The 27899-nt window shown below is 39.7% G+C and overlaps 3 protein-coding genes across 4 annotated transcripts in view; 2 read left to right on the plus strand and 1 right to left on the minus strand.

Moving 5' to 3' along the window:
- TMEFF1 (transmembrane protein with EGF like and two follistatin like domains 1) overlaps window positions 1–10423 on the plus strand; it is a 112236-nt gene extending 101813 nt beyond the window's left edge. For both annotated transcript variants that reach the window (XM_085052337.1, XM_085052336.1), the window contains exons 8-10: window positions 3378–3501; window positions 7649–7807; window positions 9476–10423. In XM_085052337.1, coding sequence (XP_084908463.1) covers window positions 3378–3501; window positions 7649–7807; window positions 9476–9560 — 368 coding nt within the window. In that variant the 3' untranslated portion in view covers window positions 9561–10423. The remainder of the gene's footprint in view (window positions 1–3377; window positions 3502–7648; window positions 7808–9475) is intronic.
- A 150-nt stretch (window positions 10424–10573) lies between these two features.
- On the plus strand, window positions 10574–24751 carry CAVIN4 (caveolae associated protein 4). Its single transcript, XM_085052338.1, has 2 exons — window positions 10574–11625; window positions 22650–24751. Exons 1-2 carry the CDS (start codon window positions 11215–11217, stop codon window positions 23307–23309), a joined length of 1071 nt encoding a protein of 356 aa, XP_084908464.1. The 5' UTR covers window positions 10574–11214; the 3' UTR covers window positions 23310–24751.
- Window positions 24752–25441: 690 nt separating this feature from the next.
- Window positions 25442–27899, minus strand: part of LOC146441751 (dynein axonemal heavy chain 5-like) — a 152166-nt gene continuing 149708 nt past the window's right edge. Inside the window, exon 77 of the mRNA XM_085052340.1 lies at window positions 25442–27491. Coding sequence (XP_084908466.1) covers window positions 27273–27491 — 219 coding nt within the window. The 3' untranslated portion in view covers window positions 25442–27272. The remainder of the gene's footprint in view (window positions 27492–27899) is intronic.

Raw genomic sequence — 27899 nt, forward strand, 5'->3', positions numbered from 1 at the left:
GAGGGCTTGGCTCACTGAGTACCTCTGACAAGAAGTTATTACCTCCTACAAATGTCAAAAATTCCAAGTCCTGTTCATCACAGCAGTATTATATTCCCAGTTGATGTCTGGAAAGTTAAAAATCTCCCATAAGGACAAGGGCTAGCAATCCAGAAATTTCTCATAATTGCTTATAGAATAAGTCATCAGTGTTTAAATCCTGGCTGGGCACTCAGCAGTAGACATCCACTACCACATCTCCTTGTTTTCCAGTAACCTCTTCAGTCTTGTGGTGACATCTCTAATTCAGGTCCCAGGGAGGAAGAAAACTTCCCTGAAAAGAGAATTCAGTCTGCAAATGGGTGCTTCTATTCCACACAGGAAGGAATCACAAATGAACACAACTCACTGTTCTTCCTCCTCAGTGCTGGTCTTAATGCAGATTTTGTTACAAGCAGTTGGTACCTTCTCTGTTAGCTCTGGTCTTCCCTTTTTTCCATTATTATACTTGTTTTGCACTCCCATGGCTTCCCTGAGTAAAGCCATCCCACCATGGCTTTCAAAATTCATTGTGTTCTTTTTGAAAAGTCATTCAGTGCCAAAAAGCTTCATACATTTTCCTCTTTTCACAAATTCTCTTATTTTCACTGCATATGATGTACCAGTTGGAGTGATTTAATGTCAATTTTCACTTACATTATGAAGGTATAAAAGGCACCAAATGCAATATACATCTTATTATGTAAGGTAATGAAACACCATTTTCAGTTTCCATTCCAAAGAAGTAACAGCCTTTTATTCATTGCATGCAAATTGCCCTTGAAATCTAGTTAGTGGAAAAACTATTGTATATAATTATTATTATTAATGTGTATAGCTTGTGTGGTCTCACATTCAGCAAATGATGTGCATGGAGGGAGCCTGCTTCATGAAAAAAGGTTGTTTTGAAATTTTTAATAGAGTAGTCAGGTCTCTTTAGATAGTGAGAGCCTGAAGAGAACTTCTTTGAATTGTTTTTTTTCTTCCAGGATAAGAGTACAGTCCACACTCCTACCTGTTTGCTTTTGCTTTCAGTTCCTGTCAGTTACTCTTGTTAAACCCTGTTCTCTGAATGGATAATGCCTTTTAGTCTCTAGAACCATGACAGTCTCCTCCTGCAGTGCAAGTGTCTAGCGAAAGTTACATCAGAAAAGTCTCTCTTCCCAAATTCAGCTTGGTGGTTTTGTTGTACCAAGATGAGCATCAGGGTTTCAGTCTTTATGCATGACTCTTCCTTCCGGTGAAGCATTTGCACTTCTATATCCAGTGACTCTTTCAAGGCTCCTACACCAGTTAAATCTTCCACTTTGAAGCTCTGAATCAATCTAGCAGCTCTCTCCAATTAAAAAAGGATTCCTGTCAAAAGGGGGGTAAATGTCTGTTTTACATTAGGAATCACCTTCTGCATTTAACATCTCTTTGCTTAATACAAGCTTTGCCTCTGTGTGTGGCTTCCTGGCCACTTTTCGGGGGATGCACCTTTCAGTTTGTCTTTGGGTCTCACCTTCTGTATCAGTATACAGGTATTAAAACCAGATATGGAGCAGCTCTCTGAAGGTACTAGTATAATTGTCTGTAGCTCATTACAGGCTTTGATTGGGACCAGATATGACAGTAATTAAATGCATAGAGGAGGAGGGAGATGATGGTTTTGGGATGAGACATCCCCACTTTCTTCCTCTCAGACATGTCATGACATAGTCTGTTCCACCAGGGCAGTGGGGGACACATTGTCAGTATTAGTCAATGTTCTTCCCTTGTGTCAAGTTTTCTGTATCTTCAAAACATGGCCTGAATCAACAGGCTTCCTCATATCTAAAACCTCTAATAGATGGTTGGGTTTTTGCTCCAGAAACAAATTAAAAAACATTCCTGACATTTTCAGGAGAAACCTAAAACAGCAGCATATTTCTTTTTTTGTCTTGTTTAAATACATTCTCTTTCTTGGTGGTGTTATTTCAAATATCTGCAATTCTATAAGAGATTTCTTCTTCACATTCCCTTTTGCTTTATAGTCTTTTATTTGTGAAGCTGTAGTCTATTGCCATGGAAATGAACACAATTCCATGATTATGCTCACACCTTAAGATCCTTGCTCTTCAGAGAAGTTCATTATGAAATACCAACTTCCGTGTTGAGAACTTCTTTAACAAAAATTTTTTTGGGGGGAAAAGTGGTTGGAAATGAACACAGGTTTGGATAGTTTTTGTAGCACAAGAGAAGCATGAAAGATGTTTGGGCAGAAGGGACTGCCTTCCTGTGCTGGGCTGACCCAGACAGCAGCACCAGTCACTTGCTCTATCCCAGCTTCCCTCAGGATGATGGAAGAGAGAATCAGGAAACCACGCATGAGAAAAGCTCCTTGGTCAAGCTAAAGGCAGTTTAAGAAATGAAGGAAAAAAAAAAAAAAAAGAGAAAAAACCCCAGGTGATGAAAAAGCTGTCATTTACAATGTCCCATCAGCAGACTGATAACCAGCCAGTCTCTGAGCAACTGCCACCTTGGAAATACCAAAACTGTCATTTTTATTGCTGAGCATGATGTCATATGGTATGGGATATCCCTTTGGTCAGCTTGGGTCAGCTGTCCTGGCTGTGTCCCTCCAGGCTCTTGCCCATTCCCAGTCTTCTTGCTGAGGAGAGAAGCAGAGGAAGTCTTGTTGCTGAAGTCCCTTCAGCAACAGCCAAAGCAGTGGTGTATTACCAGTACTGTTTCAGCTAGAAACCTAAACCACAGCACTCCATCAGCTGCTGTGAAGGAGGTTAACTCCATCCCAGCCAAAACCAGCACACTTCCCAAAGGAATGGGTATTTTAAACACATTTTGATATTTTTGAGTTCTCTCTCCATAAAAGTGTTTCTCTGAGGAAGACTGCTATTGAAGTGTGTTTGATTTCAGCTTTAACCACCAGTGGTACCAATCAGATCTAGCATGTATCAAGTGGTTTTCTACCCAGTAATCATAAAATGTGGTTCAGCATCTTTCTAATCCTTTTTAGAGGGCTTTTTTTCATCTGTTTACACATGGGAGAGAGCTCTCAGTATCTACATATCAGCTCATTTACCCATTGCCAATGACAAAGCTTCTGCTGATCTTCCTGCTTTGCTTTGTTCCTGACATGAACACTTTTCTCCTTTTTGAGAAAACATATTTGGATGTCTCTGAGGATCATTTTCCAGTGCAGTACATGCTAGCAAATCTCTGTAGGTGTCTCTGAAACTTCACCCTCAAGCCTCTGCTTCATTATTCTCTATTCCTTTATTCACTGCAAGTTTTTAAGGATATGCTATTCTTGGTTGAGAGTTTTTAATTAACATAATAGAGCCATGTATAATTGTTTATGTATATTTCTTTTCAAGATGCCAGTGATCAAAGAGAAGACATTTACATTGGAAACCACATACCTTGTTCAGAAAGCTTCAATGGTTACTGTATACATGGAAAATGTGAATTCATTTATTCCACTCAGAAGGCTTCCTGCCGGTAAGTCCTTCGTGTCTCCAAAATGTGATTGAAATTGCTGCAAAGCTTAATCAAAATGCTCTCTAGACATAATGACAGGATGTACCACTTTGTGATATCTAAGCAGTGGCACAGGAGTTGTATCCCTATGCTTGGGCAGCACCCAGCCCAGCTGCTCCAGTCTGGAGGGAGATAGTGCTCAGAGGAAAGGCTTGGTCAGTCAGCTAGTTCAGAACCTGAATCCTTCTGAGGAGTGTAGCCTCAGTGTTGTCTTCTTATTTTCATCTGCTAAATTATATCCAGAGCTAAAAAACTAAAAAAAGAAAAGCACATTAAAAAGGCCTTTGCCTTGCATGGCTTCTCGGTATGACTGTTCTTTCCCCATTGACCTCTTAGCCTGTTCTTACACTATCTGTACATTTTATTGTTCCTGTCATAAACTCTCTCTAGAGAATCAATATCTTAACATTTATTGCCCTTTTTCACAATTATAGGCTTCATCTAGAGAATATAAAATTGCCAGATATTCTTTAGTTCACACCTTTTGTCTACAGTGTAAACTATCAACTCAGTATACTCAGTGTTAAACCACTTAGTGTTTCTCAGGATATATGAATGTTCCTTAGCTGCCTGATAATTTTTTCCTTTACATTTCACCAATCAAATTCTTTATCTTTGTTTTCCTCCAAAATTATATTTATTTAAATTATTATTATTATTATTATTATTATTTAAATATATATATAAGTTGTTTATAGAAAAAGGCCACTTTGCAATAAGATGCAGTGCCCTACTTATTAGGAGGTTTCACTCCTGAGCTTTTATCTTGCAAGCTTGTACTTTCAGATTAATGGGGCTGAAGCTGCTATAACTCTTTGCTTTCCTTTGCTTTTGAAACTTCAGCTGTAAATCCATTGGATACTTTCATATTTTCTCCCTTGATCCTTATTGATTGATGATATTTAGGTGGTTTTTTGCACTGCCAAGATTTAAGGGTTTCCAGACTGATCAGAGAGCAGGAAGCCCAAAAGGCAGAGCCAGTATGGTTGTCAACTTAAGCACTTGAAAGCTTCTGTTATTTCTTTTCCTATTCAAGACCCTTTCTTGTTTATTTTCACTGTTCCAATAGGACTATTTTGTTTTTGTTTTTGTCTGGAACCAAGACAACTCAACATGGCTTTGCTTCCTTTGGGAAACTGGATGCATCTCCAACATCACCTTGTTGGGCATTAGGCAACACTATCTGATTACAGTATTCTTTTGATCTAGAGCTGTTTTTAACACAATTTATCGTGGTTTTGTCCTCAAAATATTTAAAGTAGCAGTATTTCAAGGAAAACATTCCTGTCTGAATTAACTAATTTTTATTTTCTAAGAATTTTTTTCTGGAAGGTGCTAAACTTATGGTAATTTATCAATTTATGATTCAGTGTAAATGCAATCATTTAAATATTATTACTCTAGTAATTACTGATAGGCAATGTTTTGATGAACTTAATTAATGTACTGTCCCTTTAAATTCTATTTTTTAGTTACATTTGCTGTTACTACTCCAGCTATGTATTTAAATAGTCTGAATGGTATCTCAGCACTGAGCCTGGCACAACAAGCCTCACGTGGTTCCAGTCAAGAATTTGTGACTATCAGTTCTTAACCCTGAATATCAGATCTCCTTTGGATTTTTCTTGGCTATTAAAATACTGATGGTCTCATACTTTATGCATGTTTCTTACTGGAGCAGAGTTATTAAGGAAACAAATAGTTTATAACAGACATCAATCCACCATAGTAATCACGTACTTCTATCAGAGAAAAAAAATTCTCTCTTCTCCAGCAAGGAAAATATAATGATGAATGCTAAGGGCAAATTGCTATTTCCAAATGCTTTCAGTTCTCATACACATCTAGCATATACATCGTTTAATTTGGTCCTCATTTCCTGGTAGTGATGTATGCGAGGTATCGGATGACCTATAAAACTGCAGAAAATACTTGCACAGAGCAAATTCTGAGTTTTGCTTTCAGTGGGGACAATGAATCTCCTGGCTTGTTGTACAGCAGCCCTCCTGGACTGCCAGCAGGCAGGTGGGAGGAAGGTTTTGTAGCAGCCAGTGGCACAGTGCTGAGCTTAGCAGCCTTTGCACAGATGGGATCAGGTCTGTCTCCTGCTGCCCTCCTTGTGCAGTGCAGTTCTGCCCTGTCCTTATGGCAGGCTGCATCAAGGACACAGGGCAGCCCTTTAAAAAGAAATCTAAACTTCTTTATGCTAAATCAATTCATTGACTGATCAGCTTATTTTGATAAATCCTTGCTGACCTCTATTGATTTTGCTATTATACTAATGTGATATTATCTTGTTATACATTTATGCAGCAGGATGCTTTAAAATCTGTTCTACTAGTTTAAGGTAGTAAACTAGTGCCTACTACTTCATGCTGTAATTCTTAATGAAAGTATTTCTCCTGGATCTGCATTCAGTATTTCTCAGAAATAATTTTTTGTCATTTCAGTGTTTCTGAGGAAGCATCTTTGAATTACTTGTGCTTCCTCTGCCTTGTTTTGCCTCCTCTGCATTAAAGCAGCTCTCACATTGATAACACCTCAACTGCTACTTTCTTTAATGAAACCAAAAGCAAAGTAACAATAAGATTTAAGTCCTCCTGACTAGAAAGGAGACCTCTTCTTTTTTGTGTCTTCTTGCATGATTACCAGTGTGTTCTCTGTCCTCATTCTTCTTGTATGCTTGCACAGAGTTCTCTCTATTCCCTTCCTGGCTACCACTGGGCACCCTTACAGTACATGGAAGGTTTTCTTTAACAACTCTTACCGGAATTTGGTTCATGCCTGAACCAAAACTCCTTACACAGCAGCTCATGGCTGGAGAAAGTAGAGTCACAAGATTATGAACATGTAAACCCCAGCTATTATCCCTGCATGCAGAGGGGGATTAGGACTTGCATTAGCAGTTGTAGAAAGGTCTTTGGTGTAATTATTTTGTTGCTCCAAACAGAATTAATTCCTACCCTAGCACAAAGCTTTTGAATGGATGAGTCTGATTTTGTGTTGCATTTGAGATTGTCAGATCTAGTTTACAAAACAATTGTTGCTCTGCCTGCATGTGAGTATTTCTTCTCCAGCTTCCTGCTGTAGAGCTGGAGGCCAATTGTATGATTCAGTTGTCCCTAGTGATACATTTGCATCGATTGTCAATTCTAAAGGACAGCTATTCAAGGAACTTGCTCAGGGTTGGAAGTGGTGGCCTTCGATTCTGCAGACTTCATCTCAGTGTCTTGGGTGGCTCTTGCCTGTCCTTGTGCTTCAGCCTCTTTTGCCTTGAGACATGAGGTCTTTCAGAGTGTGCTTGCACTGGCACATCTCACATTGCCTGAACACATCACTGCTCAGGAACAGCCTCTGCTGAGTTTCTCATTGAGCTAACTGCTGCTTTGCTCAAGAGAGTTACCATTTAGGGAGTTGCCTCTCTTCTGCCTCCAGCTATTTCTCCTCCACCCCATGCCAATTATTTTGGATTCTTCCTTGAACTCTCACTGGAACAGCTGTGAGCCATTGGGTTTCCTAACCTGACCTCCATCAAATTCTGGCTCATCACAAAGCGGGAGGGGGTTTGGTGTCCAACAGATTTTGCAAGATTCCGCTTCTCTAGGTTGCAGCTTGAAAAGGGACCTTCCTTTATCAAGGTGGATTTTCAACCCATATTTCAAGGCTCCCCTTCCTCTTTGTCACTTCTGTCCCCTATTGGCAATGGAGCTGAATGCGTTGTGCTTGCTCTGTGTGTTTCCTGAGTGTGGTTCTTGCATTTCATTTAGCCTTGCCTACTTGTTTCACCCAGTTGCTTCATTCTTCCTAAATATTGTGCTAACAAAATCATGACCCCATATATTTCTTTTGACAAATCAGGACCTACCCCACGGTGGTGTGTTTTCAGAGGGCCACTAGTATCCTTAATCCAGAAAAAGCAGAGGATATCTACTGGCTCTGACACTTCTCTTTTCACAGAGATCCAAACCATTCCCCAACCCAAGAGTTACCACACCTGCACCTTCTCACCAGCTCTTTCTCAATCACCTTGGATTTCTCATTTCATCTGCAAAATGACTGGGTTGCTGTCAAATTACAGATTCCATGAAATATTCCTTTTCTTTTTCAGGTGTGAATCAGGATATACTGGACAGCACTGTGAAAAGACAGACTTTAGTATTCTTTATGTTGTCCCAAGTAGACAAAAGCTTACGCATGTCCTTATTGCAGCAATAATTGGAGCTGTACAGATTGCCATTATAGTTGCAATTGTCATGTGCATAACAAGGTAGGTAAAGACAAAAACAGGGACAAATTACACATTGTATGGATATACTTTTTCTGTATTTAATTATATGACACCCAACATTTTATTTGCTTAATACCCACATTAAAACCACCCAATGACTTATGCAGGATGATTATGTAGCATCCTATCTCCCCCTTTGTTTTTTTGGTCACAAAAGACAGATTTGTTTAAATTCAGAAACCACCAGTAACCACTCTGAATCTCCAGACCAAATACACAGCAGAACAAATCAGCCTTGAAACATATCCAAGAGGTCAGCTACTGTGTTAGGCCTTCACTGGACTTACTGAAGCATTGCTGGTGTCTTATGGAAGCTATGATCCACAGCTACCACCCAGGGAAACAGAGAGGTTGCCATGATGCTGTTCCCTGTGGCACCACTGTAACTGGTGTTACACATAGAAAAAAGTACCCCTCACACCAAATATATTTTCTGAAAATTAGTGTGCCACTTAGTCCCATTATTAGACACTCACCATATGAATCTGTTTTATGAAAATTAGAGACACGTAAGCACAGAGTTCAGGTTTCTGGGTTGTCTCAAACTCTCACCCTGTGTAAAGACTGAGGTGAGAGCCATGGATTCTTTTTGATGACAAGGGACTCAGTTCTAGGACTTGCACCAAACAAACACTGAGCTCTCTGACGTAGAGATGACTTAGGATGACTTAGTTACTCTACAGCAGCATGAAGTGTTTAAGTCCTACACTTGGGCATCTATGTCACAGTTTGACTTTTCCTCCTCAAGTTGTCCTTCACTTCTTCAGCTCCACTTACACTGGGCCATAAAACTTTCTGCTACTGCCTCAGTGCATGGCTTCTCAAACTCAGTGATGCAGAGGGACACCCCTGTGCATGAGCAATACAGGCCACTTTCCTTGTATCCCATGTAAAGTTAAACCTAACAGAAACAAACACATGTATAAAACACCACCTGTACATGTAAATGAGTTGCTTGGCTCATGCAATTGATGTCATCCCCTTTTTCACTCAACATCCTGCTGCCCAAAGCAGGCTATGGTTCAGCTCCTCTTTCAGCCTCTCTGTGACCATTCCCCAGCTCTCAGTCTCTCACATCGTGCTGCACCCCAGCAGGACTGCTCCTTCATGCATTGCCTGGCTGAGTAAGTGCCATTCCATTCAGGATTGCTGGCTTTTGTGAATCCTTTTAGTCATGTGTCTGGCCCCAAGAAAGGGATCACCAGAGTCACCCCACAGAGAGACCTGGGTGGGCTCGGTCTCATGGGCTGCTGTGAGTAGCAAAGCACCTGGAGGTCCAGCACTTCAAAAGGCTGATTGATCCAGTCTCACCATCCACTGGGTTTTAAATATGAAATATGTGTAAAGTAAAGCTAATGCAATCATTCCCCATGGAATGTGTTTGCTGGATCAAGGCTGAAGGATGTAGCACCTTGCTGATGTCAGTCTCAGGTTCAAGCAGGTCTCCCTTCTGAATGATCAGGGATCCTACAGACATTCCCAACAGCAGGAGTGTCCCACTGGTCAGCACAGCTCATAGACTCCTTGCTATTGTTAATACAAGACAGAAAACTAAGTCAATGTGTTATTGCTAGGCTTTATTATATGTGGCATATATAAAATCAGCCCTTCTTTTCTATTTCTCTCTCTTTTTTTTTTTTCAAACAGAAAATGCCCCAAAAACAATAGAGGACGTCGGCAGAAGCAAAACCTAGGCCATTTTACTTCAGATACATCATCCAGAATGGTTTAACTTAGTGCTTTTTATACCTACATTGACCATGTGATGTACATTTTTATTATATCTTTTTTTAAAGAATGGAAATATTTATTTCAGAGGCCTTATTTTTGAACATTTTTAGTGTAACAATGTTGGTCTGTATTCTGAAAGCATCAGCTCTAACAGCTATGGACTGTTTTAGTATCTTTACTTTTATGTTTTTAAATACAGTAGTTCATTTTCTGTATTTGTATCACATGGTTATATAATAGACTTGTGCTTTATCCATGGAATGTAATATTTTTGGGAACACAGATTTATTCCAACAATGGTTGTAGACTTAAAAAACCCCCAACAAACCAACAAAATAAGTCCACATTACCTAACAAAAAAGGCATGAACTAAAGGTAAAAATGTTTACAGCTTACTTTTCTTATGAGGAACTAGAAAACACTGTGTTTAAATACCGTAGATATTTAAATGTTTTTGGAAGTTAGTAACTGATTTTTTAGACACTGCCTATCGCATGAACTGTGAAGCTGTGTGCTGTGTGTAGTTGTAACATATTTATAAAATGTGTGGGCTGTGTCTAAGCACTGCCATCTTCATAAATAATTCCAACAATTTATTTTTAAAGAGGAAAATTATAAATTTCATAATTTGGGAAGTTACCTGGTAGAACAGATGGCACAGGTCCAAAAGAAGTAGGTCTTAGTAGATTTAGGTATTGTAAAAATTGGTGTTGAATAATTGAACACAAATAATTGGAATAAAGCCTACTTTATCACTGTTAAAACTGTTTTAATACTTCTTAAACTTTTTTAAAGAAAATACATGTTTTAACACCTACAATACAGATTGTATAGTGTTTGTGACTAAAATAAAAAAAATAAAAATGAATGAACTACTAGTGCTCTTGTATAGAGTATTTTCAAGAGCTAAAAAAGTCCATCCAAATTAGTCTGCTGGTCATAGTTATATTAATAGACTGTTAGTTGTCATTTGAAAGATCCCAAGATAAAGTGTGAATAGGATGTGTTCAGCTGTTTTAACATGTAGTGTAGGCTTTCAGAATTTTGCATGTAGGATTTAATAATTTGTTCAATAAAAAAAAATGCTTTCAACATTTTGAACTGGAAAAGCATGTCACAATACAACGTTTTCACTATATTGTCTCTGGTTTAGTGTGTTTATTTGTTACCCCATGGGGTAATTGCAGCAAGCTGAAGACCTGAAGTTGTTTTGCTGGAAAAAAAACAACCATGCTGATTTTCCTGACCGCTTTTTGAATTCCCTCAGAGGAAAGCACTCCAGTAACATGAAACGAAAGTAGATCTTTAAAAATATGCAAGTTTGCTTTCCTGCTTAATTAGCAAGTTACTTAACTTTCCTGGATTAACACTAATAACTTGGTCAGTACAGAAGCGTGACCCTTTAAACGTATATTCCTTTCCAGATATTGCTTCCTAATTTTAGGGGTTTCATGTTGCTGAAAGTATCTGAACAATCATGTGTGGATATTTTGTAGTCAGAAATATTTGACCAAGCTCCAGGAGCGGCGTTTCACGCCCTACTTTGAGCATCGCCGGAGCCAGCTGTCGCCCTGGCTCCCTGCAACAGCGCCAGAATCGTTCTGGCAGGATCACCGAAACTTCGCCTCCCTCCAACCTGGCTGAAGGCAGGCAAAATGGATCGCCGCGAAATCACCTCGGAGGCAGACAAAACACACCAGAATCGTCTCTCCAGCGTCATCGAGGAGGAAGAAGAGCAAGATGCTGCTTACACGATTGTGACAGTCCTGGACAAAGTGGCCAACATTGTCGACAGCGTGCAGGCAAGCCAGAAAAGGATAGAGGAGAAGCACAGGGAGATGGAAAATGCCATCAAGACCATACAGATTGACATTTTAAAGCTTGCCCAGGCTCACAACAATACCGGCTTCACGGTGAACAAGTTACTGGAGAAAACCCGCAAAGTCAGCTCCACCATGAAGGAGGTGCGGGCGCGCGTGGAGAGGCAGAGCACCAGCGTGCAGAAGGTGAAAGCAAAACAAGAGGAGATGCTGAGAAAAAACAAATTCCGGGTCGTGATCTATCAGGTAACCATGAACCTAATTTCTTGTGGTACTGTCACTCTGCCACCTCCTTGGTGACTTCTGGTAGGTGCTGGTTAACGAAGCAAAAGGTGCGTTCTGTCCCGCATAGGAGTTATTTTATGCTTTCTTTAACATTGATCTGTGCTCCCCAATGCCTTTCAGCATGAACCTACTGGCAGCAGCACACAGGGTCTATTATTAGTGTGGGTAGGTTTCTGAGCCTGTCGTGTAAGATTAACTGCAGATCAGCAAGGACTATTTGCTGCCTCTCTGAAAGGTAATATGAGGCAGGCCCTGTAAATCTTGTCATACAAACCATGCCTGACATTCATCTCTGTTATTTTTTTCACCGTATTAGGTAGAAGTGCAAATAGCAAAGTGTTTTCAGGCTCTTTGAAACACAGACTTTCTTCTAACACTAATTTCCAAAAATGGCTTGTTTAACTTGCACCATTGCCCAGGCTTTCCTACTGCTGACAAATTGAGACTTTTTTCATTGTCTCAGTGTATAGCGGTATATTTTACAAACTAAAGCTCAGACCTATAAACCCTTCCTGACAACAAATACTCCCTTGCATGCTCTACCTTGGAAATGGTTTAACAAAACACTGCTCTTTCAATCATAGTGGGCAAGGAAATAACATATTTTCTTTCACTGGCCTTATTCTATGATGTTCATTGTACTTAAAAATAATTGCTTTGAAGAGAATTTTCATGAAACAGCATGGTCTCGCTTGCATCCATACAAATAGTGTAGACAGTTCTGGGGTCTTGTCAATGAGTGCTGTGAAACACATTTGTCTAATGGCCTGATCCTGCCTTTGCTGGAACTTCCCAGTTTCCCAGGTCAGTAGAAAGTAAGTGTTTGATCTTTTGCCAGAAGCAGAGTTGCTCATTTTTTTAGCAGCAAGTCGCCAAAGCTTCTTTCAAAGGAGTTGTATTCCTCATTAGGCGTTCCTGAAAATACCACCCCCATGAGTAATACAATGCACCCCCATCACTCAGCTTTACACCCTGGCCTTGCATCTGTTTGTACATAAATAACATCATTTGCAATGAATGGAGCTGTGTGTTTCACTGAGTCCATTTACCACCATGTTCAGCTGACAAATTCTTCTTCATAACCTAGCTTTCTTAAATACTTCATTTTCTACTACTGGGAAAAAATAGCTGAAAAAAAGAGAAAAAGCTGAGGGTAGGAAATATTGTCTCTTTAATGTTATGTTAGTACCAAATTGTGCCTCCCAGATTTTCTGACTGAATGACTTACTATGGTTGTTCAGTAGAAAGTACAGGCCCAAGCTGTCCTTTTATTACAATTATTGCAAGCTGCACCATCATCACGAAATAGAAAGCAGGCACTTTCCCTTTTTGCTTGCAAATAATTTCCCAGCTAAAGGTAATAAATCTCAGTGACTCCCCTGGTTAATGGCATAATACCATTTCATGGATGGGTCTTTACCATAAGGACTGCAGCAGAGTCAATGCTTTGAAAATATCTGTTCCTAAAACAGTGTTTTAAATTACATTATGTCAATTTTTCTGCTAGCAAGACATGACCCGTCGTTTATTTAAAAATACAGTGAAATATGGTCAAAATGGATTTACACCGGGTGTAAAGAACAGCCATTGGTATTTTCAGGTATTTCATACAAAAGGTGGCTCTTACAATGTGTGTTTTCTCTTAAGAATCACCTTCAGTAGGAGTTTGTGATCTCTCTGCTGGGTTTGCTAAACAAGAATGACCTGCACCCTGTTCTGTATGTTTAATTCTTAGATGGTTCTTTTCAGGAGAGGAAACAGCATTTGTTGTTGCCTTTCTGGTTTCCTCTTCCTACAGTGGTTTAGAACACCAGTGAGGATATGAATGACTACCTCTTTAACACCATCCCTTTTGCTAGGTAGATTAAACAACCTTATCCCCTTGCATGGAGGAGAGGCAGATATGTGGATCCCTGTAGGATCTGCCATATAACACTTTTCTGGAGAGGGGTAACTGCAGCGCTGCACAAAACCTGGCACACACTAGGTAGTCATGAGTGCACTGAAGCTTCAAGGCATAGGTACACTTAGGAAAGTCTCTTTCACACGAGTGCAGTGGTTTTCACACTGCTGATTTACACCAGGGGAGGCACACTGCTGCAGTGCCAAGGCCTGAATGACTGGAGCTTGGCTAGGATGAGTGGGAGTCTGTGAATAGCTACAGAACCAGCGTACTCCCTGTATATACATTACAAGTGGATATAACCAAGTTGTTTACTCTGTGGCTGTGATTGACAGCCCTTCTGTAGTGAGTTTTTTTCCTGATAAACTATTTGGGACATTGTAAAGGGGCCAGTGACCCACGTGTTGCTGGTATGGAATCCCTACAAGGGTGAGCACGTGTGGGTTTTAGCTTTAACTTTTGCCAGAACATCAGCATATGAGGAGAAAGGAAACACCAATTAAATACTAAAGATTTTCTTTCAAGTGCATAGCTTTGATCTTATCACTGATGGAGGGAGTAGGCAGGTTGAAAAGGATCATTGGCTGTAGGAGATTGTCCCAAGAGACCTCAGCAATGATGAAAAGAGTTGGTGATATCCTCACATTAAAAAGAGACAAAGTGATCATCCTTGAGCAGAATGATTAGGGAATTGAGAGCATTCATTTTTAGAAGGCCATGTGGTTGAGGAAAAGATTTGGCAGCAGGTAGCTCTCCTCCCTAGGCTGACTGCATGATTACAAATGCCAGGTTACTTCAGACTTTCTAGTGAGGTCTTTGACCCTGGAGTGCTATGTGCCCTGGGACTATAGTAGGGAATAAAAAGGGATGTTGTAGGTTGTACAGGTCACTGTTCATTTCTGTTCAGGTTAGTCTGAATAACCAGCTGTAAGAGCTATCATTTCTCTGAAGTCAAAGAGCATTTAACAGTTTAAATCATTCTGACTAAATTATTCAGAAATTAAAGGGGATTTTTTTTAGCATGAAAGAACTTGTTTAATTTTTTTTCTGCATGTTCTGCAAGTACCTCTTTAAATGGGACTGTACAGGCACCACAAAGTCCATGTTACTGTTACTGGGCTTTTTTTCTGTTATTACTTCACATAAGCTGCATAAATGAGTAACGACTTCCTATGAAGGGACACGTGCATTTGGTTCACTCACTGACATTTAAAATTAGTGGACATGTCATAAACCAAATAAGGTTATGGCTTGACTGACCTACACAGTCAGGTTACAGCTGATTTGTTTGCCCTGTGGTTGCTCCACTGCACACAGGGGGAGAGGCGCAGAGAAGCAGCCTTGCATATGCTGCTGTTATTTTGCATAAATAAGTTAAAATAAGTGTCTTCTCCTGCCCACTGACCTTCTGTGGTTATAGTGGGGAGATCAAGATGGAGATAATAATCTGGAAACCTGAGGTGGAAGCACTTTCATAGGAAGTGGCAGTAGAAATCAGGGTGTCAGGAGCTCAGGAGATTGCCATTAATCTGGTACCATTTGGGCATAAGAATGGCAGGCTCAAAAATGGCTCTGCAGAACAAAATCCGTAGTAGCATGAAGTTAAATAGCTCACCAAGAGCAGATTGTGCTAGGTGGCTCACATTTGATCATTTTTCGCTTTTGCAGAATCATGACAGGTCTTATCCTTTCTCATATTTATGTACCTGGTGTATTACTTTATAACAGATAATCTGGAAAAACAACAGGTGGTGGAGCATTGTGTGAAGCTTGCAATGGGTTTCAGAAAGTGTGTTTCTAAGACAGTCTTTGTCAACTGTGTAATATTTTCATTAAAAATCTTGGTACAGAAAAGGTGGGATACTAATGAAATGTGCTCAAAATTAGAAGCTGTCAGTTCACAGGAAAAAACATAGACAAGAAACCAAGTTACTTTTACGGCTGGAATAATGCTAGTTTGGGTGTACATGGTGCTAATTCCTGTACATTTAGCTCTGATCTGAAACCATAAATGGATGTCTCCAGTCCTGGAGACAACAGGGTCTGGACAAAAGCACCTTCTAGAACTCATGGGAAGAAAAGAAAACCTAATTTGCTATTAAAGAGGAGCCTGAAAACTTAATGGAAAAAAATGGTGAAAATTGACTGACTACCTCTGACAGCAGAGCGCTGGCCTCAGCAGCCCAGCGACACAGAGCCTTTATTGGAATCTAGTGGCAGTAACCTTATAAATATTTTTACAGCTGGGACAGATAATTGCCTTTGCTGAGAATACAGAGAACAAAATAAACCCAATGTTTGTGTCAGGGAGTGTCGCAAGATCCCTTTGTGTGCAGTGTCAAGCCCAGTGCTCCAGTTCAAAGTGCAGAGCTGGCCCCATGCTGTGCAGCAGCCACTCATGGAGAGGCTGTCAACCAGCCAAAGAAAAACTGTTTCTAGTGACATGTTTGCAAGGAACGAGGAGAAAGGAAAATTAAAAAAAAAATTAAAATCAGATGTTGGGCTACTTCTGTGTTCCTAAAATGAAATATTTTGCATATTTCACAGGACTGTGTTCATACCAGATTATAAACTTGGATCTGGTACCCCCAGACATGTTCCTTGGGGATGATCCTCACAAGGGGACAGGCTGTCCTCAGGGCTGCCATTGATTTTTTCTCCACCTATTAGCACTGAGTGGTGGAAACAGCTGATCTTAGTTTACAGTTGCACTGGATGCAGCTGTTCAGGGTTTCCCTTGTGGTTGCCCTGCAAGTCAGCAGAGGAGTTACAACATGAGCCTCCTGTGTTGTGCCTCTTCTCCATGGTCCTAGAGGCTGCTTGGAATTACTTGTCACCAGCAGCTGTGACTGGCTGCTGTGGGCACATGTGTATCTTAAAATGGAATCATAGAGTCACTTAGATTGGAAGGATCTTGAGATCATCAAATCCAGCTGTTCAGCAAAACCCATCATTCCTGAGGCACAGATTTGAGAATGGACTTGACTGGGGACATGCAGCTGGGATTCATATTCTCAGCACTACTGAAGACAGCTGAACCTTGCAATTATTCCTTCAGTACAAGAATAAAGTTGATCAAAACAGCACAGGAACAGAGACGAGGAATATGTGAAATCACAAGCAGAAGTTTAGGATCTGGGACAGGACTCATCTTGCCAGGCACTAGACATCAGCAACACAGATGTTTGTACATTTGGCCTGTATACTCCTTTCAAGTAAGAGAAAGGAAGTGTGTGGAACCTGATTCTCCCAGCTTGTTTTAGACATCTACTTCTGGACACAGTTTCTACATGATAAGTATCTGGTCTCCACATGTAGTTAAAAGGTTGTCCCGAAGTGAGTTTATATGGAGACACAGCTGCTTGGGCAGGCAAGTTCATCAGCTCCTGATAACTGTCTGGGTTTCACTTGTACTTGAGAACTCTTCCCTGGTCTAGCTGACTTGTAGGAGCAGTCACCATGTATTGAATGAATGAATCAAAACATTACCAAATATATTTTTTGTCTTATTACAACTTCTGATGCTTTTTCTCCTTCACTTACCGTGGGCTTCCAAACAAATTGGAAATGAGAAATTTCACCATTTTGATTGCAAGCCTGCAAACTGACCTGCAGAGCTATTCCCTGGTTTAGTTCCATAAAGCAATAGCAAAGCAGAGAAAGTGTGAAGCTTTTGTTTTCCCCTGAAGCTGCAGTCGTCCTTTTTATGCAGCATGTGGTAGCCTGGAGGAAAGGGCTTCTCCACTGATGTGGTGTAACTGGGAACTGGTTGCTCATTGACTGCTGCAAGCTACAGACAGTGATAATGGGAGAATGAGCCAACTTCCTTTGTAGTCATTGCATGCTGGTGGTTGAATTAATGAATTTCTGTCAGAATTTAAATAAAAGGGATGTATATTAAGCTTCACAAAAGAGAAATGAGAGGAGTTGACTATTCTGACCAGGCTGGTTTTCTGTTGCATAAAAATAATTCTAAATGCAGCAACAGCACTTGGCCATAAAGTCTAACATGCTGAAGTGTTCATTCTCTGTCTGCTTTACTTGATAAAATTTCTTAGGTGGCCTTTTAAAATAATCTAATTTCTCTCTCATCTGAGAAGCTTTTTGGCCTGCTGGCAGAGATTGTGGAATGACATATTTGCAGAAGAAATGAAGGGATCACCTGAGATTTTTATAGCTTCACTCTTAACTGTTAGAATATGAGTAAAAGTACTGAATGATTTGTAATTGGTTATTCATCAGTGGTTTCATATTGATTTAGAGTGCAATTTCAAGGAGTTGTTTTACTGACTTACCTTGCCTACCAGTCTGAATAACAAAGTATTCATTCAACATGCAAATTTCTAAGTTTTTTTTAAACATTGTGGCAATGCAGGTCCCTTCCCCTAAGCTGCCCATCATTTGCATCACCAGTTGTCACAGACAGAGCAGCAGTGACAGAGCAGGCACTGGGTAGCCTTTGACCATTTTGCTGCTTCATGCTCTGCTTCAGAATTGTCAGGTGATCACCAGTCAGTCCACCTGTGCTTATGTTAATCATCACCTGCACTTTCCCTGTCACACATCCCAAGGCTGAAAGATCATTTGCTGTGACCTTTTCCCTGTGCAACACAATGACTCCAAGTCGTGGAGTTTCATCAGTCTCTCCTCCCTACTTCTGCTGTGAGCAGATTCTTTGGGATCATTTTGAGTCTTGATTTTATATATACAATACATAATTTTATACGTGTGTGTGTGTGTGTGTGTTATTTTAGATATATTAAAAATATTTATTTGATCATTGTGGCTTTCTGGTTTTCTGGTTTTGTTTTATTTTTAAAAGCTTTGTTCTGCTAAAGTGTTTATTGAAATTAGATAATAGTTGAGAGCTGATAACTTGCTTTATTGAAGCTGTTTTACTTCAGCTCTAGTTGAAAAGAGAACACAAAACCAGTTTATAGCATTTCTAGCAAATATTTACATGTAATACAGTGTATTAACTTTTTTTCCTCTTTGCCAACTTTGGAAGCCCAGTCTGAGCTTTGAAATACAAATCTAGAATACATGTTCCAAAAAACATGAAAGGACAAAGGACGTAAAGCTCTTGAACTGGCTACATCCATTAAAATGCTCTCATATTCCATTATGTTTTATTTTCAAATGACATAATTAAATTATTGCAGGAAATTAGAATTAAAAGTATTCATGTACGTAAAGCCTCAGTATTGTTGTACAGTGACATTAAGTCTCTGCTTCACCTAGCAAATCAAGTGAACTCTGAAGGAGAAACACACCTTTTCTTAAGGAAAAGTACCACTGCTATTAATTATTAATCCCATCTGTGCTCCCAAAGAGTGGAAATTTAGCTAATAAGTTTGTGAGGGAATCTTTTCAACAACCCTTTTTTCTTTTCCCAGCCTCACAGTCCTTGCTGAAGGCATGACGTTCTTCCAGCAGCCCCCTTTGGCTTATTTGCTCCTTAGTGCTGCAGTAAGTGAAGGCTGCTTTTAGAGCCAACCTGATCTTTGCCAGGACACCACGGCTGCAAAATACCTGAGACATTGAAAAACAATTTGCTCTGCCATTTCCCCCTTTCTCTTCCCAGAGAAGAGGAGAGCCTGACTGTGCAGGCAGGGTTATCAAGCAGGCACATTCTGAAACAGCCTCTTTCCCCTGTGGGTTTCAATTATCGGAGCACTGCCACTTTGAGAATCTCATAGTGTTGATTAGAGGCACTGCCACATTTAAGATTATTCACCTCTGGTTTTAAGGTTTCAGTGAGGTGGAAAAGTCAGTAGCTTTCCCTTTGCGTAGTTAAGGAGCAGGTGCATTAGCCTTCCTTCATAAATGCCTTGCTATATCCTATGGGAAAAAAACGCTGCTGCTTTTGGTCTCTTCCTTGTGATCAGAAGAGGCCAGCAGTGCCTGCAAACTGGTCAGTGTTCCCTCCCATGGGTGCCAAGTGGCCTGAATTTTGGCAGTCGATGGAAAGGTTGAAGAGCAAAAGGCAGGTTTGAAGGACACAGGCTATGTCCCCTTAAAAAATTTCTAATTGTGAATTAAATTGAATTGAGAGCAGAGGGTGAAAATGCCAGTGATGGAGTCAGACTATGTTGGGGTTCAATATTCTCTGTCCCTGTAGCCATCTGTTCAAATCAATGCCATGCTGGCTTTCTTCACCAGAGCCGAGGTTTACTTAAATTTTTACTTTGTATTCAGCCAGACCCCTAAGAACTCAAAATTCTTTGGCTAGGCATATTTGAGAGGTTAAATCCTCAAAAAATAGGAAAAAGCAAAGTTCAGGTTTAAGATGTTTTCGTAGCCAACTTTCTGTGCCAGGGGTTTCACCAGCCACTCCTGAATGTCCTATGTATTAATTGATAGACAGCCCATATGATTGCATGCCTCTTACCTCAAGAAATCATGTTAAAAATAGTTGCTTGATCTATTAAAAAATAGATCTTTTACTGTGAAATAATCTCGTGTCCCTGTTTTAAGCCTCCCTTACCTCCCATGAGGTGGTGGTGGCAGGTACAAGTCTTTCCTAGCAAAATGCTTAAGCAGATTTTTAACAAAAAGCTTGCAAGCAGCAGCATCAATGGCTCAACTCCCTTCTCAAGCTTCCTGAAGATTGGACTGCCCAGTCCTGCTATTCCTAGTTCCATCTGATTTCTAGACAAGGAGAAAACTCTCACCCAATTTAGGGCTTTGTTCTGTGCTGCTGAAATCAGTAGGTGTTTGGTCTTAGGTTTTAGTGAGCCTATAAAGGAACTGGTAGCTTCATACTTTGACTCTGTCTGTTTCCCACCTGGTACTAAAGCTGTTCCTGCCTTAGGAAGGATGAGCTCCTCTCTTCTCTCTGCCCCACAGATATCTAGTGATAAGAAGAAATTAGGTAGGGGCAGGAGACAGAAAGGAAGTAGATGAAAAAGCTCACCTACTGAGCCTAAATCACTGTATTTTTATTCCAAAACCTTCCTAACATGCTAGGCAGGTTCACTAATATTTTTCACTTCAGTAACATCCAGAAATCTTGAGAGGAGATAAAAACTCAACACTAATGTTTTGCCTTGCTACATTCGATTCTGCAAGATGTGTGCAGAGACCAAGAAAAAGGAGAAAATCAAAGATTTAGCAAATTTCATGCTGAGACTCTGTAGGAGAATGAAAATGTTTCTCAGCATCTGCAGCTCTGGTTTCTGTATCTCATCTATAAGATCTTCATCTCACATGTTCTTGTCCATAACTTTTAATTCTACTGTGTGTTCGAAAGCTAAAGCACTCTCTTCTTTAGTTAACAGACTAAAGGTAAATACAATAAAAATCTGGCAATTGACAAAAAGTACAGACAAATTCTTCTTCCAAAGGAAGAAAACTTAAATATTGCAGAGAAAATAGTCTCTCTGCCTTCCCTTCTTTTAAAAAGTAATCATCATATGAAAGGCATACTCCTCTCCCCATATTGTATTCATCTCTGTATGTAGTGAGATGTTAGAATATTCATTCTGGAAATGTTTTTGTTACCATTTCAGCTGAAGGAGTGGGGTATAATTTAAAAACTTTGAGGAATTATTATCCAGCTGTGTTTTAGTTAATTTTCAGGAAAGAGATTATGTTTATATATAGAAGTCTTTATATAATTAATGTTAATTTGCACATGTTAATGAAGATGATTATTAGCAAAGCATTGTAGTTTTGTTCCTGCTGATTTTGACAGATGAGTTGAATAACATTCTCCTGTAATCAGTGTAAAATAATTTGTCCCTCTTTTTCCTAAGCATTAACCACTGTTTTACTAGAGGGTTTTTATTGAAGCCAAGGCATGATGAGAGACTCTTAAGTGGGCTTTATCTGTCAAATAACTCAATGTATGTTATTTTATGTATTGCTAGCACTCAGTAAAATAACATGACTCACTAGTAATGAGTCACTGTGAAAAATGACAGACATCTTTTTGGCTGGAAATAAGTTCACAGCAAAATATTCAGTTAGCCTCACTTGCTGTTCATGGGTTCACAGCTACAGTATCTCTCCTATAGTCTATATTAGTATGATAATAGCAAGGGTAGAGTCCTGACACTACCATGTCCCAGAAATCAGATGAAGGAGTTAGTACTAATGGGAAACAGCTTAATACAGTTGTACTTGTTTGCACCCCAAAGGGCTGCTCCTCCTGGGAGAAGAGGCTTTGAGCCTCTAGCAATTTTTCTTTGGCGAGGCTGCATGAATTCCTAGGGCTAAGATATCTAGGATAGTCACCACTTCCAAGTATGCAGCTGATACACTTTAGATGTGTAATATAAATATATAAACCTGCATGCTCAAACAGGCCACCAAACCCACCACAGGAGACAGAGGTGCTTGCTCAGGAATATCACACATTTCCAGATGGAACAAATCATGTTCACCTCAGCGATGGTGCAGGTGCTCAGTGAATTGTATGTTACTGGCTTTACCAAATAACATTCGCCTGCTTCTTTGTCTCCTTGTGCAGCCAGCACATGTAAGGTAATATGGTGGGGTTCATCCACTTCTGGGAAGCAACAGAAGTGTTTGCTAAGTTCTAAATAGTCAAAAATGCACAATTTTCTTGGTAATAGTAGTAGACTGAAGCTACTCATGTAATTGAGGGATTCACTTGGACAGTGTACAGCTGACACAAGCCCAAGAGCCTGTTTGTCTACAGAGTGGCTGCTTTTTATTGGTGAGAAATAATGGATCTAGGTTCAATCCAGAGAAGCAGATAAGCTCCAAAAAAAAAAAACCAACAAACCCTAGACAAGTCTGTTCTGAAAACCATTAGAGGCCAGTACTCATAGGACCATTGCCTTAATTAATTTCAGGTAGAACCACAGTGAAAAGAAATCTTTAATCAGGCATATCATATCTTTACAGAACTTGGCAGAGGTTTCTTTTGCCATTTGTGTTATGCATAGATTGAGTACGATGGTACAAGCCTACCTTACTTTGTTACAGTATTATATTTAAGTTAGCACTAAATAACTGCAAACCAACTAAAAAAAAAAAACAAAAAAAAAAAGCTTGGATCACCATCCTTTTGAAACACACTTGCTGGAACATGACTCTCTGCTTTCATTCACAGGAGGAAACCGAGTGTCCTTCATCTCTCTCTGTTATCAAAGAGATGACAGCAGGTGAAACTATAGAGGACGATTTCTTCCCACCTGATGATCTGTCTTCTGATGAAGAATATTATATTGAAGAAAGCAGAGCAACCAAGTTCAAGAAATCAGGCATGAGACGCATTGATGACATCAAAAAGGCATTTTCAAGGGAAAATATGCAAAAGACAAGACAAAATTTTGGCAAGAAGGTAAACAGGCTTCAAACTAGGATAGTGACCCCTGAGAGGAGAGAGAGGATCAGGCAGTCAGGAGAGAGACTGAGACAATCTGGGATGAGGATCAAGAAAACCATTTCACAAGCTGCTCCAACAAAGGAGACATTCAAGATCCATAAAAAAAGTAAAGAACGAACAGGAGCCGAAGGTCAGGAGGGGATCCAGGAAGCCAGCGTACACATCGCCTCCGAGCTCCCAGCAGCAGAGCCCTTCACTGAAGAAATCTCTTATACAGAAGTGATCACCAAGGTTAAGAAAGACAAGAATAGTGCAACAAAAGGTGCTTCCCAGTCAACTGAAATAGGGGTGACTCTCCCAGAAGTCGTCCTTAAGCAGGAAAGAAAAGAAGGGGGAGGAGGTGATGATGATGTCCCTTTGCTAGACTTAAAGCAATCGGCATAAGGAGTCAATGAGCAAACACACCATACTGTCCTCCCTGAGCAAGAGAGAACATAGTGAGTACTCACTCAGCTTTAGAAAAACGTGTGAATTTGTGTTATATCACAAACCGTGTTGGTGTTGTTCTGCCATCCACGCAGATGTCTGTAGTGTTGTCTTCCTGACAAAAGTCAAGCCATGCAAACTGAATGAAGGGGCTCCCCCATCTCGGTGTGTGCCAATAGCCATCGTTAAACCAAATGGAACTCACAGTGTCAAAGGGAGATGGGAATCTGCTGCATTTCCAAGACTGATTTAGCAGTCATTTTACAGCCTAATCACTCTCATTGTTTTATGTACAGCAGTATAAAATTTATTTCCATTACCTTATACCAACTCATCTAATCAGAAAACACTAACAAAGCTATTACTTCACATTAGCAAAAGGAAGAACTATGGAAAATGTCATTAAGCTGTACAAATATTATCATTTATGGGCCCTCACAGAAAAAGCAGGAAGAGCATATTCCTGCTTTACCCATGGTGTGAAAAAATGCAGCAGGAATTATAGGATTTTGAGTAAATTGGGGGTTTTTTTAGTGGAAAACAGAAGGTCCTGAAATGACTACAGGTTATTTCCAGAATTCTGGAACAGGAATGTTCATTGTAAGTAAGCAATGTGTTTTGTGCACTTACAGAATACGAATAAAAAAGAAGACAAATATGGAATAACAGGAGGAAAAGGGAAGGAGATATTGTATTCATGTTTTGGAAAGATGAGATTGTGAGAAAGGCAATGATATGAAGTAGTGAAAGTGGAATAGGATGAATGTGTGCATTCTGGATAAATAAAGAGAAAAATTAGAATACTCTAACCACAGTTTACTTGAGATTGTTTAGAAAACTATTACTCTTTACAGAATATCGTAGGGCTTATGAGCATAACTGACCAGACAAGGGAATTGTTTTGTTTTCCACTCTCTGTGCTTTTTCTGAACTTCACTACAGTTAAAATCTATTCTACAAAGTCGCTGATGTACAGGGCCAATCCATAACCCAAATCTTTTTTTCCTATCATCGTCATTATTGACCAGTCACAGCCTCAGGGATTATGAGACAGACACCCTTTGGACTATGGAATGCTGTTTATTTGCAACACTCAGGAGCCAGTGCCCTGACACCAGATATGTTTGTAAACACGACTGCTACGCTGACATGGGCTGCAGGACTGTATTGCTCTCTTCATTCTTAAATGGAGTTGCCTTCAAAGCACTTATCTAAAGCAATGTTAGTCATTACTATCTGTGTGAAACTTGTACAATATTGCCAAAAGCTGTATGATTGTATTTAATATCTCGGATTCATTTTAACAGAAGAGCATAACTTGGTTATCTATATACATTGTTTAAGGACTTCCAGCTAATTGTTAATCTATCATTTAAATATAATTAGTTTGATTTCAAGTATTCTGCTTGCCAGTTCTTTCATTTAGTCTAGTATACATCCCACTTGAAGTGGATCAGCTCTAGCAATAGTAACTTTGGAACATTGGTTGGGGAAGGTCAATGTTTTACTATGTCAGTGACATTTCAAATCAAATTAGTGTTGTCAGATTGGGAGCAGCAACTCCACTGAATGGAAGGGCAAGATAGAGCAAGAGAGGAAGACACAAAGAGAAACACATTTCTGTCAACAGTAAATTGTTCATCTCCTCTCTACTGTAATTACATGCAAAAAGGCAGGGGGAAAGCTTTTGCAAATAGGATAGACTGAAGGTTTTCTTAGGTGTTTTTCACCAGTTGTTAGAAGCCTTTCTGGAACTTTATGTTCTTCTTCCAGTTCTGTATAAATCTGTAGCTATCTTCAGTGAAATACTGTATGATTTTTCTGGTTCTTCAGTAATGTGGCCCGCATTCTGTTCTGCAAGATTTGGCATCTTCCTAAACGATGAACAGGGTTTATTTATTGAAATGAAAACATTGATGTTCAAATAAGCTATTTCTTAGCATTTTTAAACAGCAGAATGCTAAGTGCTAGAACATCATTGCCTATAGATTTTCTTCCTATAGCATTTAATTTTCTCATTTTGCTTGACAAAGAAAAGAAGTGATGCAGTTTCCATGGAGCTTATCATGTAGCACTAGATATAACCTCTATCAAATATAAATGTTTATTTCTAACTTCAATTGGTCAGAGGATGATTTGTTTCCATAGCAAGCAGTGAGTTCCTCAGGTGAAATACAAAATATTTCAATGTACATTTTTAAATTTAAATTACTATCAGTGTTACTGGCCTGACTTTTACATGTACCAAGAGATCAAAGTTAAATTACTCCATATCCCCTCATAAAGGTAGGGGATGGGGAAAACACTATGGTTTGTGACCTCAATTTCTATGTAACGGCACAGCCCTTTGCTGCTTGAAGTCTTCCCCATTTTTTTCACAATTTCCAAGACCAGTGATCGTGAAGCCAAATTCTCCAGCCTTCTCAGAAACAAAATTCTCAATGAAATTGGTTGATGTACAGCTGCACTGCAGGGAGGTCTGGTGTGTATTTTTGAACAGTTGGTTTCACTTGAAAAGAGAATCTTGCCGGCACTGTTGCTCCTAGCTCAGTGGAAAAAAGGGACCCTGTCCCTGTCTGCTCTGTTTTCCAAGAAAAAAGCTGGCACTCAGAACTTCGTTGTGGGTGTGAGTGTGAATATCAAACTTCCTCATGGAAAGAGCCCCACAGTTGCTAACTGCAGAGTAAAACTGGCTATGGGAAGGGATGAACTACTTTCTTAGACACTTGCTATACTAAAATTGAAAGTGTTTACAAGGAGAAAAAAAAATTAACAAAGTCCTGACTGCAAGTTGTTCTTTCATAACATCCAACAATAATTTCTTTTGCTTTGAATTCGTGCTAGTGGAAAAATCCAAACACATTTTCTGCCAATAGCTATCTGTCTATTAAAAAAGAAGCATCAATCATTTTTGAGTTACAGAGTAGACAGCAGTGGTGGTTAACACAAAAATACTTCAACCATTTCAGGTGAACCTACTCCCAGAAGTGGCCTGTGTGTTATCCTCTGTTTTTTGAACCTAAACTGCTGCAAAATACAGAACAAAAAGCAGTTAAGGGGTTTGAGTTTCCAGGATTCAGGCACTATTCAGGGCAAATGGAACAAGTACCAATAGAGCCAAACAGATGTTCAAATGTGTTTACTCTGAGACAACTTTAATACTTTTTTTCCTGCTAATAACAGGGGGTGTGCACACCCTCCTTATAAGTGGATAAAGTGGATATAGGTTTAGAAACGAGTAATTAGGTGCAGAGGGCACTTCTTGTGCAAAGATAAACACTCCTGTTTGTACAGCTTCTGTGATTGTTTACATAAAAAAGTGACTGTTCAAGAAAATGGTAGCAGCCATTAGTAAAACCACCCAGCAAGTTTACAAATGCAAAATCAATGCAACTGTGCATAAAATATATGCAGATAAACATAAAGCTTTACCATGCATTTAATTATCTTGTCATTACAGCTTTAATAATGCTATGGGTGATAAGATTTTAACTACAAAGTTGAATTTAAAAATAATTATATCATATTATGAAAAATTCTTGTATTAAGAAGAAAGAGAACGTCTACAAAAGAACCACCACAAAATGTCAAGAGTAGTTGTCACTATCATAAGCATTTTTTATGTCGTGCTACCATTATGAGCAAGTTAGTTGATTATATTCTCACTTGCTTCATAACAGTAGCCAAATTTACACCTGCAACTGTTTTCCTTCTGAAATTCCCATGATAAATAAATTTAGTCTTTTTGCTTTGAACAGAGTAAACTGATCTATGTGCAACTAACATAATCTCTATGTCTTGCCTGCTAATTGCCAGCTAATTGCCTTGTGAGAAGGAAGCCACCACTTTGACAATAACAACACAAGTAATAGCGGCTGCAGCTTAATCCTACTTGGTTCTTTCTTTCATAGCTGTCTGTCCTTATTTTGAGCTGCAGAGCAGTGCAACACCCCTCAAAGTCCAGTGATCAGGATTCTGCACAGTTTTCAGATATAAAGAGAAAATGTATGTCAGATCTGTTCTCCGAGGCTTTTTGTAGACAGGGCAGGAGTACATATTTCCATGTTGCTTCCTTGGGTCATTCAGTGCTGTCGTGCTAACAGCGTACACATGGACTACAGGAAGGCTTGTGAACAGCACCTGAGAATGTTAGAAGATACACAGGGCTCAGCATTACAAAAGCAGGATAGGGAGTCTGAATTCTAAATGCTAGAACTGGATTCAGTGATGGCCTTCAGCAAAAGCACCAGCACCTCAGCAGAAGTACATGTGAAAATACAAGTCCTACACTCACTACTATATTGACACCAACTTTAAGCCTGTGGCAGCTCAGGGACAACAGCCGTCAGGAAGCGTGATGGAAGGAAAGGAAAGCAGTAGAAACCTGGAAAACTGCATGCTATGGAGGTAGATGGAAAAATGACCGGGTGGTTCTAGGAGGGAGAGAAACCATTGTCTTTATTCCCTTCCTTTGCCCCTTTCACTGACGTTTCCCATTCTTTCCCCACCTCCTTCTTCCTGAATGGCAGAACTAGAGCTACAAAGACC

Source organism: Lichenostomus cassidix, chromosome 2 (genome assembly GCF_008360975.1).
Source record: "Lichenostomus cassidix isolate B80296 chromosome 2, HeHo_3.0, whole genome shotgun sequence".
Lineage (NCBI taxonomy): Eukaryota > Metazoa > Chordata > Aves > Passeriformes > Meliphagidae > Lichenostomus > Lichenostomus cassidix.